The 12,880-nt window shown below is 41.7% G+C and overlaps 1 protein-coding gene across 1 annotated transcript in view; it reads left to right on the plus strand.

Moving 5' to 3' along the window:
* nphp4 (nephronophthisis 4) overlaps positions 1–12,880 on the plus strand; it is a 138,293-nt gene that overhangs the window by 78,113 nt on the left and 47,300 nt on the right. Inside the window, exons 11-12 of the mRNA XM_039011489.1 lie at positions 981–1,141; positions 2,900–3,068. Of these exons, the coding sequence (XP_038867417.1) occupies positions 981–1,141; positions 2,900–3,068 (330 nt within the window). The remainder of the gene's footprint in view (positions 1–980; positions 1,142–2,899; positions 3,069–12,880) is intronic.

Consider the following 12,880-nt stretch of genomic DNA (forward strand, 5'->3'; position numbering starts at 1 on the left):
ATGCAGTGTCTTAGACCGCTGCGCCACCCAGGAGGCCGCTGTGTCTGGTCTTTTGATAATTCTTTGTTTTAAACCCTCAATTCAACATTGGTGTAACCTTGGTATAACATCGATTGTCGATGGGGGGTTGGAAGGGTTGCTTTGGTGTTTGATGTGTTATGTACTAACGAGGCACTGTTTACGGGACGTTCGCACCTTGCTTCCAAATACACACAGGCAAACACGAGCACACACACACACACACACACACACACACACACAGTCTTTAGATTAATTGAAATTCGATGCCTACAAAAGGCCATTTTCAATTCATGAGCCTAATTTAATGTGAGCTCTTATCCTGAATTGACCTTATAGGACAGTATGTGTGTGTGCGCACTAGGGCTGGGAATTACCAGGGAGCTCACGATACGATAGTGTCACGATACTTATGTGCCGATAAGATATATGTATTGAGATTCTCACGATTCTATATATATATTGCGATTCGGTACTGTGATTTTATTGCAATACAATGTTCCAAACATATTACTCACCATGTGTCTTCTGCCAATGGACAAGAGAGAGTAATGAGAACAAGTTTTGATCAGTTATGGAAATAAAAGTATGAAAACAAATTGCCTCCCTTTTTAAAAATAAGCTGGAGAACAAGCTATAAAGGTGCAGGTACAGCCAACTAGCGCAAACATAATATTGCAATATTGTCAAAACGATAGGATATATCATCAAAAATAATATCCCGATATGTAACTGTATAGTATGACTCCATATGAGTGTGTATGCTTTTTCTGTGTTTTAAATATGTGAATGTGTACGTATCCGTGTCCCTCCCTCCTCAATGTGCTATATCATTCATAGAAATATAATTACTACGGGTACACTCAAGATGGCTGGCGTTCCACTCATTACAGAGCCATTGACTTGAATGGGGATGCAGTTCTTATAATTTTATCTCTATGGTATCATGTCCCTCTTTCCAGGCTCCCCGGGGCTCCAGCTGCAGTTTCGTGTGGACGGGGCATTCTTGCAGCCGGGTGAGAGACGCTGGTTCCTGCGCTACCTGGCCCTGCACACTCTGCAGGTGGATGTGTGGGACAGCCAATCCCTCCTGCTTATCGGCTCCACAGCCCTGGGGCTCAAGGTACAGTAAGACATTAGCCTTACCTCACATGGTCAGACGGCACACTCTGACTGGCAGTTGTCCTTGTTTTTTTCTACCACACATGACACCCTATGTTTCACTATATCTAGCCTGGGTGCCAGTCGGCTTCTGCTCTCTTGCCAACTCATGGACCTAAGAGCAGAAACAGACTGGCACTCTGGCTATCCTATTCGCACTACTTTTGACCAGGCTCACCCAATTCGCCATAAAGTGCTCTACTTTTGGCCAGACTCATCCCATTTGTTATAGTATATACAGTGCATTCGGAAAGTATTCAGACCCCTTGACTTTTTGGTGTTCTTCGGCTTGCAAGCCTCCCCTTTTTCCTCCAAACATAAAGATGGTCATTATGGCAAAACAGTTCCATTTTTGTTTCGTCAGACCAGAGAACATTTCTCCAAAAAGTACGATCTTTGTCCCCATGTGCCGTAGCAAACCATAGTCTGGCTTTTTATGGTGGTTTTGGAGCAGTGGCTTCTTCCTTGCTGAGCGGCCTTTCAGGTTATGTCGATATAGGACTCGTTTTACTGTGGATATAGATACTTTGTACCTGTTTCCTTCAACATCTTCACAAGGTCCTTTGCTGTTGTTCTGGGATTCATTTGCACTTTCCGCACCAAAGTACGTTCATCTCTAGGAGGCAGAACGCGTCTCCTTCCTGAGCGGTATGACGGCTGCGTGGTCTACAATTGTTTTTCTGAGGTCTTGGCTGATTTCTTTTGATTTTCCCATGATGTCAAGCAAAGAGGCACTGAGTTTGATGGTAGGCCTTGAAATACTTCCAAAGGTACACCTCCAATTGACTCAAATGATGTCAATTAGCCTATCACAAGCTTCTAAAGCCATGACATCATTTTCTGGAATGTTCTAAGCTGTTAAAAGGCACAGTCAACTTCATTTATGTAAACTTCTGACCCACTGGAATTGTGATACAGTGAATTATACGTGAAGTAATGTCTGTAAACAATTGTTGGAAAAATTACTGGTGTCATGCACAAAGTAAATGTCCTAACCGACTTGCCAAATATAATATAACCCCTTTTTTGAGGTAGGCACAGAACTACCTTCATACTTCGTTAGTTTTTTAAATCGTTTTTTAAATCCGGTACCGGAGAACACCATCGTCTGTGAGAATCTCCCCTTTCCACAGTGGAGTCCCATTAGTTTGTAGGCCAATCGGTTCGGACGCTACCAAATAGAAGTTGGCACATCGACGGTACCGACTTCAGACAAGTCTCCTGACACGGAGAGTGCCATCGTGTTTGTGAGAGTCTCCCCTTTCCATAGAGGGGTCATACTAGTTTGTAGGTCAAACTGTTCGGACGCTACAGACTTTTTCGTGAGAAGACCGATTTTCGTGATCAACATTTTTTGGGGTCTAATGGTCTGACAAACACCGCTCTAGCTCTGCCGCTGACTTCTTATGTAGCCTATTACCGGCAACTTCAGGAGAGTAATGGCAGAACCTGCAAAAGCCAGTAGGAGCAGAAGACGGATGGTCAGGTTAAGTTTTTTTCCCATCTGGTTATCTTGATCTGCCTCTCCTGTCTCTGTGCAGCATATGTTGCGTCAGTAGTTTGTCTGGTGTTGTGTCTCCGGGCAGCATATGTTGTGTCAGGGCCATCCTGGCTGTTTATTTATTTGGATCTGAACGCGCCCCAATCTCTGCCCCTGATCTCTGAACGCTCCCCTATCTTGTTGTGTCTCTGAACGCACCCCTGCATCTCTGTCATTCAGCATATGTTGCGGCAGGGCCGTCCAGCTGTACAGGCCACTCATGAGCTGGAGGTCATCACCACAGAGTACATGGGTGAAGGCGTGCCGGTGAGCCTGCACCGGGCCCCCAACCCGATCAGCGTCTTCACCACCATCAAAGGTCGGCTCCATCTGCGCCTGGGCAACGTGGGTAAGGACGAGAGCACTGCATTTATTACTGAAGTATATTAATCTACTCTTCTATCCATCCACCACTCGTCTCACCTTTTTACTATCAATGCCGATGTATTTGGGTTACAATTGTAACCAGGTATCAATAACAGGAAACTTAAGCTGGAACAGTGAAATGGTACGGTTGGTGAGGCATTGCGCTCCACAAAGAGTGAAGGTAGAAGTGAAGTAGCCTAAGGAAGGAAGTAAGTATTAAGAAAAGTACACCTACTCTATTTACCCTCAATAGATGGTTGGCTGAGTTTTAGGAAGAGCACACTCATACTGTCTACCAGGACAATATGTATAGGGATAAGGAGTCTGGAGAGCACACATACTGTCTACCAGGACAATATGGATAGGGATAAGGAGTCTGGAGAGCACACATACTGTCTACCAGGACAATATGGATAGGGATAAGGAGTCTGGAGAGCACACATACTGTCTACCAGGACAATATGGATAGGGATAAGGAGTCTGGAGAGCACACATACTGTAACGAACTACAGACTTGGATGGGAGCACACAGTAGTAAGGCTTGATTGTATTTCACATACGTTACACTGTGTGCTTGGGTGACATTGGATTGTAGTCTATGTGCTGGACTTTCGGGACACGACGCCCGCTTTTCAAGCAGTTATCCAATTTAAGTGTTTTAGCCCCACAGTGTCACGGCAGCTGTCGATAGTTTCGCCGTTCGTTGTCGGAATAAATAATACCCACTCATAAACAGTACATATCACCGTCGGGCCTCGGAAAGCCCAATTTTCCGACAGAGTAATTGTGGTTCTAATACGACTCGCTTCCTCCCTGCTTATCTCCTAAAGCAGGGTAAGAGCGCGGTGAGAAATTGGAAACGTCTGGCATGTAATTTCCAATCAAGACTTAGATATCCATCAGGCCTGGCTCTGTCTCCCAGCAGCCGACAGTTGGAATCAATTAACAGACGAGGATGCCCATGAATCAGCCCTGTGCACACCGAGCACCTCCATCTCTCTCTGTAGCGCTCTCTCTTTCTATCCATCTATCTCTCTCTCTCTCTATCTCTCTCTCTCTCTCTCTCTCTCTCTCTCTCTAGTGCTCTCTCTTTAGCTACCTCTATCTCTTTCTCTTCCTCTCTCCCTGTCTCTGAAGCACTCTTTCTAGCTCTATTTCACTCCATTCCTACCTTACTCACTCTCTCTTGCTCGCTTCCACTCTCTATCTCACTCCATCTCTCCTTTCTCTCTCTTGCTAACTCTAATTCTCTCTCCAACCCACCCTCCCCGTCTTCCTCTGTTGGCTCTCATCAAGCCTTAATGAATCTCTCATCTTATTTGTTCCTCTGTGAGAGATGGTCATTAGCGTGTTTGAGGGAGAGCTGGAATTTACCTACTGCCAAGACAGATGGAGGTGGTGGAGAGATTTATGTTCTGTTAGTGAAGCTCACCAGGGCCCCTATCTCTCGGCACAGTACCCCAACAACAATGGGGGGGATTCTCTGAGTGGAAGCGAGAGAGAGGGGTGGGAAGAGTGAGGGAAAGAGAGAGAAGGAAAGAGCGAGACGGAGAGAGATCGATGAGGTGGCGAGAGAGAAGACAAAAAAAGTAAAGAGAAAATAGGGGGGAGTGTTTGAACTAGTTTAAACTCTACGGGATCGGTGTCCCCCCGCAGGACGGTTGAGCTAACGTGATTTGCATGATGTTGTAAGTAACAAGAACATTTCCCATGACATAGACATGTCTTATATGGGCAGAAAGCTTAAATTCTTGGTAGTCTAACGGCACTGTCCAATTTACAGTAGCTATTACAGTGAAAAAATACCATGCTATTGTTTGAGGAGAAGGCACAACAACAAAAACTTTTATCACCGCAACTGGTTTGATACATTCACCTCTGAAGGTAAATAATGTACTTACATTCAGTAATCTTGCTCTGATTTGTCATACTGAGGGTCCCAGAGATAAATGTAGCATAGTTTTGTTTGATAAAATCAATTTTTATATTCAAATCTAGATGTGTGAAGGTTAGTGTCTTTTCAGTAGGAAAGCTAATTATCCATTATTTATGACATTCCTGGGAGTGTGTAAACTAAAAACAATTATTACCATAGAATTGTTATGTTCTCTATAGTTATGTACTTGAAAATGTATAAATTGACCAATTTGGCACATTTGGGCAGACTTGATACAACATTTTGAACATTAATGCAATGGTTCATTGGATCAGTCTAAAACTTTGCACGTAAACTGCTGCCATCTAGTGGCCAAAATGTAAATTGCGCATATTCTCCTACATTCATTTCACATTTCCACAAACTGTGTTTCCTTTCAAATGGTATCAAGAATATGCATATCCTTGCTATTCTCATTATTTCTACAGATAGTAAATTGAAAATATATTTTTTTTGCTAAAAGTATTATTATATTATTGATCGATTGACTATGACTTTTCAGATCACCCAGTAGTGCTATCTGCAGGGGTTTTTCCATGTAAATGTTGCAATTCCTGGACCAGTGACCAAAAACCAGCTGCATATGAACAGTACCAAAACACATTATCTAATGATTCTATCTCTTCGCAGCAAAATCTGCAGAGCTGGGAAGGTTGTATCCCCCATATAAATAACATTCTATTGGTTGCAAGAATTTTGTATAATAATTTAAATAGGAAAATTAAATGTTTAGAATCCGACGTCGTTTTGCATATCAGTTCATAAACCGTGTGCCATGGAATCGGTACGTCAGAAATGTCTTCCTAACTATTTTGACATCTATATGACACAGCTTTTTAATTCATCACAATTTTCTTAAAAGATAGATGGGAGGGGTTGAATGGAGCTGAAAGTTGGGACTAATAACAACGAGATAACTAATGCAAAACATACTGTGTCCATAAAAAGTTTATTGGTTAAGAACTTTTGTGAAAGAGCACAGTTTGAAAGATATGGCAAATAGAAATCAAACTGGATGGACATCAGAAATAGATGGGAGAAGATGAGGGTAGAGGAAGGACAGGAGTAAAAACAAACAAAATAGAACTATTGTAAAATAGACTGTGTCCATAAAATGTATGTATAAGCTGGAAGTAGAGGCCTAAGTGGTGTTGTTCAGTAGTTTACTCCAATTAGGGGAGGGGTGGTAGGGTTTGAAAGTAATGAAGGAAAATATATATCTATTTTTTAATGTATATGTCTATATATATGTGTGTGGGTGGATGTACAGTACACATCAAAATGATTAAATAACAAATATGGAATCATATATTTTAGATTCTTCAAAGTAGCCACGCTTTGAAGGAGAGTGATGGAGTGCTGCATCAGATGACCTGGCCTCCACAATCACCCGACTTCAACCCAATTGAGATGGTTTGGGCCGCAGAGTGAAGGAAAAGCAGCCAACAAGTGCTCAGCATATGTGGGAACTCCTTCAAGACTGTTGGAAACGCGTTCCAGGTGAAGTTGGTTGAGAGAATGCCAAGAGTGTGCAAAGCTGTCATCAAGGCAAAGGGTGGCTACTTTGAAGAATCTCAAATATATATTTTGATTTGTTTAACACTTTTTTGGTTAATACATGATTCCATATAGGTAAGTTCATAGTTTTCATGTCTTCACTATTATTCTACAATGTAGAAAATAGTAAAAATAAAAACCCTGGAATGAGTAGGTGTGTCCAAACTTTTGACTAGTACTGTATATATTGGAAGTGATGGAAGTGATGCAGACAATTACATTGATGACAGCTACAATCTATCAGCATTATTAAAGCAATCAACCCCCCCCCCCCCCCCCCCCCCAAATAAATAAATAAAATACAGCACTTACAGTTGACTGGGGCAGCTCTAGCATGGCAGACATTTGGCATACTAACTTGTTGGAAAGGTGGCATCCTATGACGGTGCCATGTTGAAAGTCAATGAGCTCTTTAGTACGGGCCTTTCTACTGCCAATGTGTGTCTATTGAGATGTCATGGCTGTGTGCCCAATTTTATACACCAGTCAGCAACGGGTGTGGCTGAAATATTCGAATACACTAATTTGAAGGCGTGTCCACATACTTTTGGCCATGTAATGTACATTAGAATGGGCTACAATATGTGAAGAATACAGTATATGGAAACAGTGTGTGTATACACAGAGTGACTGGAAGACTGTCATTATCCAAGGAAAATATATCAAACATCAAATGATATCCGTTTTAATTATCACGAGCATGGATTTGTATTTATTTTGGATCCCCATTAGCTGCTGCCAAAGCAGAATTAAGGCAGTTTTATACACTTTTAAAAACATTATAATACTTTCATAAATTTCACAAAACACTGTGTGCCCTCAGGCCCCTACTCCACCACTACCACATATCTACAGTACAAAATCCATGTTTATGTGTGTGTGTATGCATGCGTCTGTGCCTATTTTTGTGTTGCTTCACAGTCCCCACTGTTCCATAAGGTGTATTTTTATATATATTTTTTTAATCTAATTTTATTGCTTGCATCAGTTACTTGATGTGGAATAGAGTTCCATGTAGTCATGGCTCTATGTAGTGATGTGCGCCTCCCATAGTCTGTTCTGGACTTGGGGACTGTGAAGAGACCTCTTGTGGCATGTCTTGTGGGGTATGCATGGGTGTCAGAGCTGTGCGCCAGTAGTTTAGACAGACAGCTCGGTGCTTTCAACATGTCAATACCTCTCATAAATAAAAGTAGTGATGAAGTCGATCGCTCCTCCACTTTGAGCCAGGAGAGATTGACATATTAATATTAGCTCTCTGTGTACATCCAAGGTACCAGCCGTGCTGCCCTGTTCTGAGCCAATTGCAAAAAAGTCATTTTTTGTGGCACCTGACCACAAGACGGAACAGTAGTCCAGGTGCGACAAAACTAGGACCTGCATTGTTGATAGTGCTGTTAAGAAGTTAGAGCAGTGCTTTATTATGGACATACTTGCTTTATTATGGACACACCTCAACTTCCTCAAAGATTTACAGGGATGCAAACTAGTCACCTTTTGGCGAAAATTGTCATTTTGAATCCAAAATAGGTGACCTACGTGATTCGTATAGATCCGATGAGAAAAGTTTTTTTGGGGGGGGGCTTTGGATACCTCCTGGCTGTAAGTGAACAAGTGATACATGTTTTGAGCAATACTGGCTGAATCCAAGGCTCAGCCAATCATTCACATAACAACAGAATGCACCGCAGCACGCGACTGAAGAGAGAAGAGACAACCAACTTGCTAGTTACAGCATCAGCGCGCACTCTGGGAAGACAGCGGAGAGTGGAAAGGCAGCTTGCCAGTTACAGCAGCATGTTCCATGAACTATAACGAAGAGGTAACGTTAGGTGAGAAGCCTGACCACAGAGACCGGGGTGAGAAGGTGATGAAGCGTACTTCATGAGCTGCAACTGAAAAACAACTGGCATTTGGAAAGTTTGAGGTGAGGGAGAAAGTGTGGTGGAACAAGTATTGTTAGCATTGTTAAGTATCTTGCTAGCTGGATTGAACTCTCCATTAGCAAGCCAGAGAAATGTTGAGCAACATTAGCCAACTTATCTGATCAAATAATTGAGTTTATGGTGTGAAAATTAGCTTGTTAATAAAGTCAGCTAACGTTAGCTAGTTAACGTTACATCAGATGAGCTAACATTAGTAACCTAACCAATTCGCTATAGTGTTAACTGGTATACGACTCCTTGCCGTTCCTCACGTTATAACGCATTAGTTGCTTACTGTACTCTGGCAATCTGTGTGAAATGTTAACTAGTTAACTAGCCAACGAACTAACTACTATCTGTGAACTAATGTTTTATATATAATTTGTGATTAATTTTCAGAATGAGAGAATTAGGTGAAAATTAGGTGTTGCTTGTTATTAAACAAGTGTAGCTGGAGCTGGGCCTGGCTTAAGCTGGAAGCCACTATAGAGGTGAAAGGAACACCATAGACTTTCCCTCTTTCTCACTTTTTTAATACAGTGGCTAAAAAGGGTTATGCCAGCTGTACTCTCTGCCTGAAAGAGATCAATTATTCCAACAAATGGTATCATGCTCTACTGGCACATTGTAGTACAGATGTCCATAGGCAGAAAGTGTACAATGTAATAATGTGCAGTGTAGCCCAAAGATAATGCTTTTGTTGTGTTGAATTTGACAGTAACACGTGTGTGAGTGAGGGGGGATTATAACATGTTTTACTCGGTGAACGTTATATTTGCACACATGTAGCATTGTGCACTTGATCGATGTCTACTATAGTGGCCACTATAATGGAGCAAAAATAGAATGCATGTTTGTTTCATTCGATTTCTTCTTAAAGATGTGCAGTATTTAGATGTGTGTGGTCATAAGCGTTCTATTATAAAGGCTGTCATGGCTACCTGCAATATTTAGTGGATTGTTTTTTCTCAAGACTAGTAAAGTCTAGGCAACAAATGACATTGGATTGCTTTCTTTACATTTTTAACTGTGAGTTAGGTTTACATTAACCACTTTTTATTTTACACACAGATTCTGATCATGTAGATCATATTTTTTGTTGTTTAATTAGTTAATCCGCATTTTCCCCAGGATTCTTTTTTGCATATTTCACCAGTTTTCATCCCTGAATTTAGTTGAGGTTTAGGGTTTAGTGAATGGTTTTTCCCAAATACAATGCTTTTAGTTTACGAAATATTTAGGACTAACTTATTCCTTGCCACCCACTCTGAAACTAATTGCAACTCTTTGTTAAGTGTTGCAGTCATTTCAGTCGCTGTAGTACTGACATGTATAGTGTTGTGTCATCTGCATACATAGACACTCTGGCTTTACTCAAAGCCAGTGGCAAAGATTGAAAAAAGTAAGGGGGCCTTGACAGCTGCCCTGGGGAACTCCTGATTCTACCTGGATTATGTTTGAGAGGCTTCCATTAAAGAACACTCTGTGTTATGTTAGAGAGTTAACTCTTTATCCATAATATAGCAGGGGGTGTAAAGCCATAACACATACGTTTTTCCAGCAGCAGACTATGATCGATAATGTCAAAAGCCGCACCAAAGTCTAACAAAACAGCCCCCACAATCTTTTTATCATCAATTTCTTTCAGCCATTCATCAGTCATTTATGTAAGTGCTGTGCTTGTTGAATGTCCTTCCCTACAAGCATGCTGAAAGTTTGTTGTCAATTTGTTTACTGTAAAATAGCATTGTATCTGGATTGGTAACTGGCTGATTGGTCGGCTATTTGAGCCAGTAAAGGGGGCTTTACTATTCTTAAGTAGCGGAATGACTTTTGCTTTCCTCCAAGCCTGGGGGCACACACATTCTAGTAGGCTTAAATTGAAAATATGGCAAATAGGAGTGGCAATATTGTCCGCTATTATCCTCAGTAATTTTCCATCCAAGTTGTTAGACCCCGGTTGCTTGTCATTGTAGATAGACAACAATCCTTTTCCACCTCTTCCTCACTCACTTTATGGAATTCAAAATTACAATGCTTGTCTTTCATAATTTGGTCAGATATACTTGGATGTGTAGTGTCAGTGTTTGTTACTGGCATGTCATGCCTAAGTTTGCTAATCCTACCAATGGAAACAATAATTCAAGTAGTTGGCAATATCAGTGGGTTTTGTGACGAAAGAGCCATCTGATTCAATGAATGATGTAGCTGAGTTTGCCTTTTTTCCCATAATTTCATTTAAGGTGCTCCAAAGCTTATTACTATCATTATTTATTTAATTTATCTTTGTTTCATACTGTAGTTTCTACTTCTTTTTATTCAGTTTAGTCACATGATTTCTCAATTTGCAATACGTTTGCCAATCTGTGCAGGGAGACTTTTTTTGGCATTCCTTTTGCCTCATCCTTCTCAACCATAAATTTTTTTAATTCCTCATCAATCCAAGGGAATTGAACAGTTTTTACAGTCATTTTCTTAATGGGTGCATGCTTATTAGTAACTGAAATAAGCAATTTCATAAATGTTTCAAGTGCAGTGTATGTTTGCTCCTCATTATACACCACGGACCAACAAATATTCTTTACAACAACAAACTTCTTGTATGACCTGTTATATACTATATTTGGCCCAGCCTTTGGAACTTTGCTTTTCCTAGATATGGCTACTGTATTGTGATCACTACATCCGATTAGATTTGGATACAGCTTTCAAGCAATTTTTTTTGTTGAGAAGTGAGCACTTAGATATGGTCATTTTCACTTTTTTATACTTTCATAGAATGTTTGTGGATGAGGTAGAGTAAGCAATTTGTGAAAATTCTATTGTAGTATTGAGTGTGAAAGCGGCTGTGTGTTTGGACAATTAATAGACACTGCAGTAAATGAAACCTAATAAAAACATCTGTCTTGTCCAGGACCGGACTATACAACGACCGGTGTGCAATATCCAATCAGAGCTACAGTAGGCCTATATGCAAATAAGCCATTTGTCACATGGGCCTGCCATAATTAATTTTGAACTGGACTGTGTGTTTTTAAGGCAGTAGCAACAGCTACTGAAAGCATTCACCAAAAGCCACAAAATATGCCTGAATGGATATCTGCAACTATGTAAATACCATGGCAGTCCTCTTACATTTGGTAACTTTACAGTCCTATTGTTCAAACAACCATGAACACGTAGGCCATCTCTCCTTCAGTTGCGTATGCACATCAACAACAAGATCAACAACTTATGTTAGCCAGAGCGAGATGAGCTACAATCTAACAAGGGGACCGTAGATAAACCCTCTCAAAGCTTTTCAGCTTGTTAACTCAGCAAAAAAAAAGAAACGTCCCTTTTTCAGGACTCTGTCTTTCAAAGATAATTCATAAAAATCTAAAAAAACTTCACAGATCTTCACTGTAAAGGGTTTAAAACACTGTTTCCAATACTTGTTCAATGAACCATGAACAATTAATGAACATGCACCTGTGGAACGGTCGTTAAGATACTAACAGCTTACAGACGGGAGGCAATTAAGGGCACAGTTATGAAAACTTAGGACATTAAAGAGGCCTTTCTAGTGACTCTGAAAAACACAAAAAGAAAGATGCCCAGGGTCCCTGCTCATCTGCGTGAACGTGCCTTAGGCATGCTGCAAGGAGGCATGAGGACTGCAGATGTGGCCAGGGCAATAAATTGCAATGTCCGTACTGTGAGATGCCTAAGACAGGGAGACAGGACGGACAGCTGATCGTCCTCGCAGTGGCAGACCACGTGTTGCAACACCTGCACAGGATCGGTACATCCGAACATCACACCTGCGGGACAGGTACAGGATGGCAACAACAACTGCCCGAGTTAAACCAGGAACGCACAATCCCTGCATCAGTGCTCAGACTGTCCGCAATAGGTTGAGAGAGGCTGGACTGAGGGCTTGTAGACCTGTTGTAAGGCAGGTTCTCACCAGACATCACCGGTAACAACGTCGCCTATGGGGACAAACCCACCGTCGCTGGATCAGACAGGACTGGCAAGAAGTGCCTTTCACTGACGAGTCACAGTTTTGTCTCACCAGGGGTGATGGTCAGATTCGCGTTTATCGCCGAGGGAATGAACGTAACACCGAGGCCTGTACTCTGGAGTGGGATCGATTTGGAGGTGGAGGGTACATCATGGTCTGGGGCGGTGTGTCACAGCATCATCATACTGAGCTTGTTGTCATTGCAGGCAATCTCAATGCTGTGCGTTACAGGGAAGACATCTTCCTCCCTCGTGTGGTACCCTTCCTGCAGGCTCATCCTGACATGACCCTCCAGCATGACAATGCCACCAGCCATACTGCTCGTTCTGTGTGTGATTTCCTGCAAGACAGGAATGTCAGTGTTCTGCCAT

Source organism: Salvelinus namaycush, chromosome 16, assembly GCF_016432855.1.
Source record: "Salvelinus namaycush isolate Seneca chromosome 16, SaNama_1.0, whole genome shotgun sequence".
In the NCBI taxonomy this organism is placed as follows: Eukaryota; Metazoa; Chordata; class Actinopteri; order Salmoniformes; family Salmonidae; genus Salvelinus; species Salvelinus namaycush.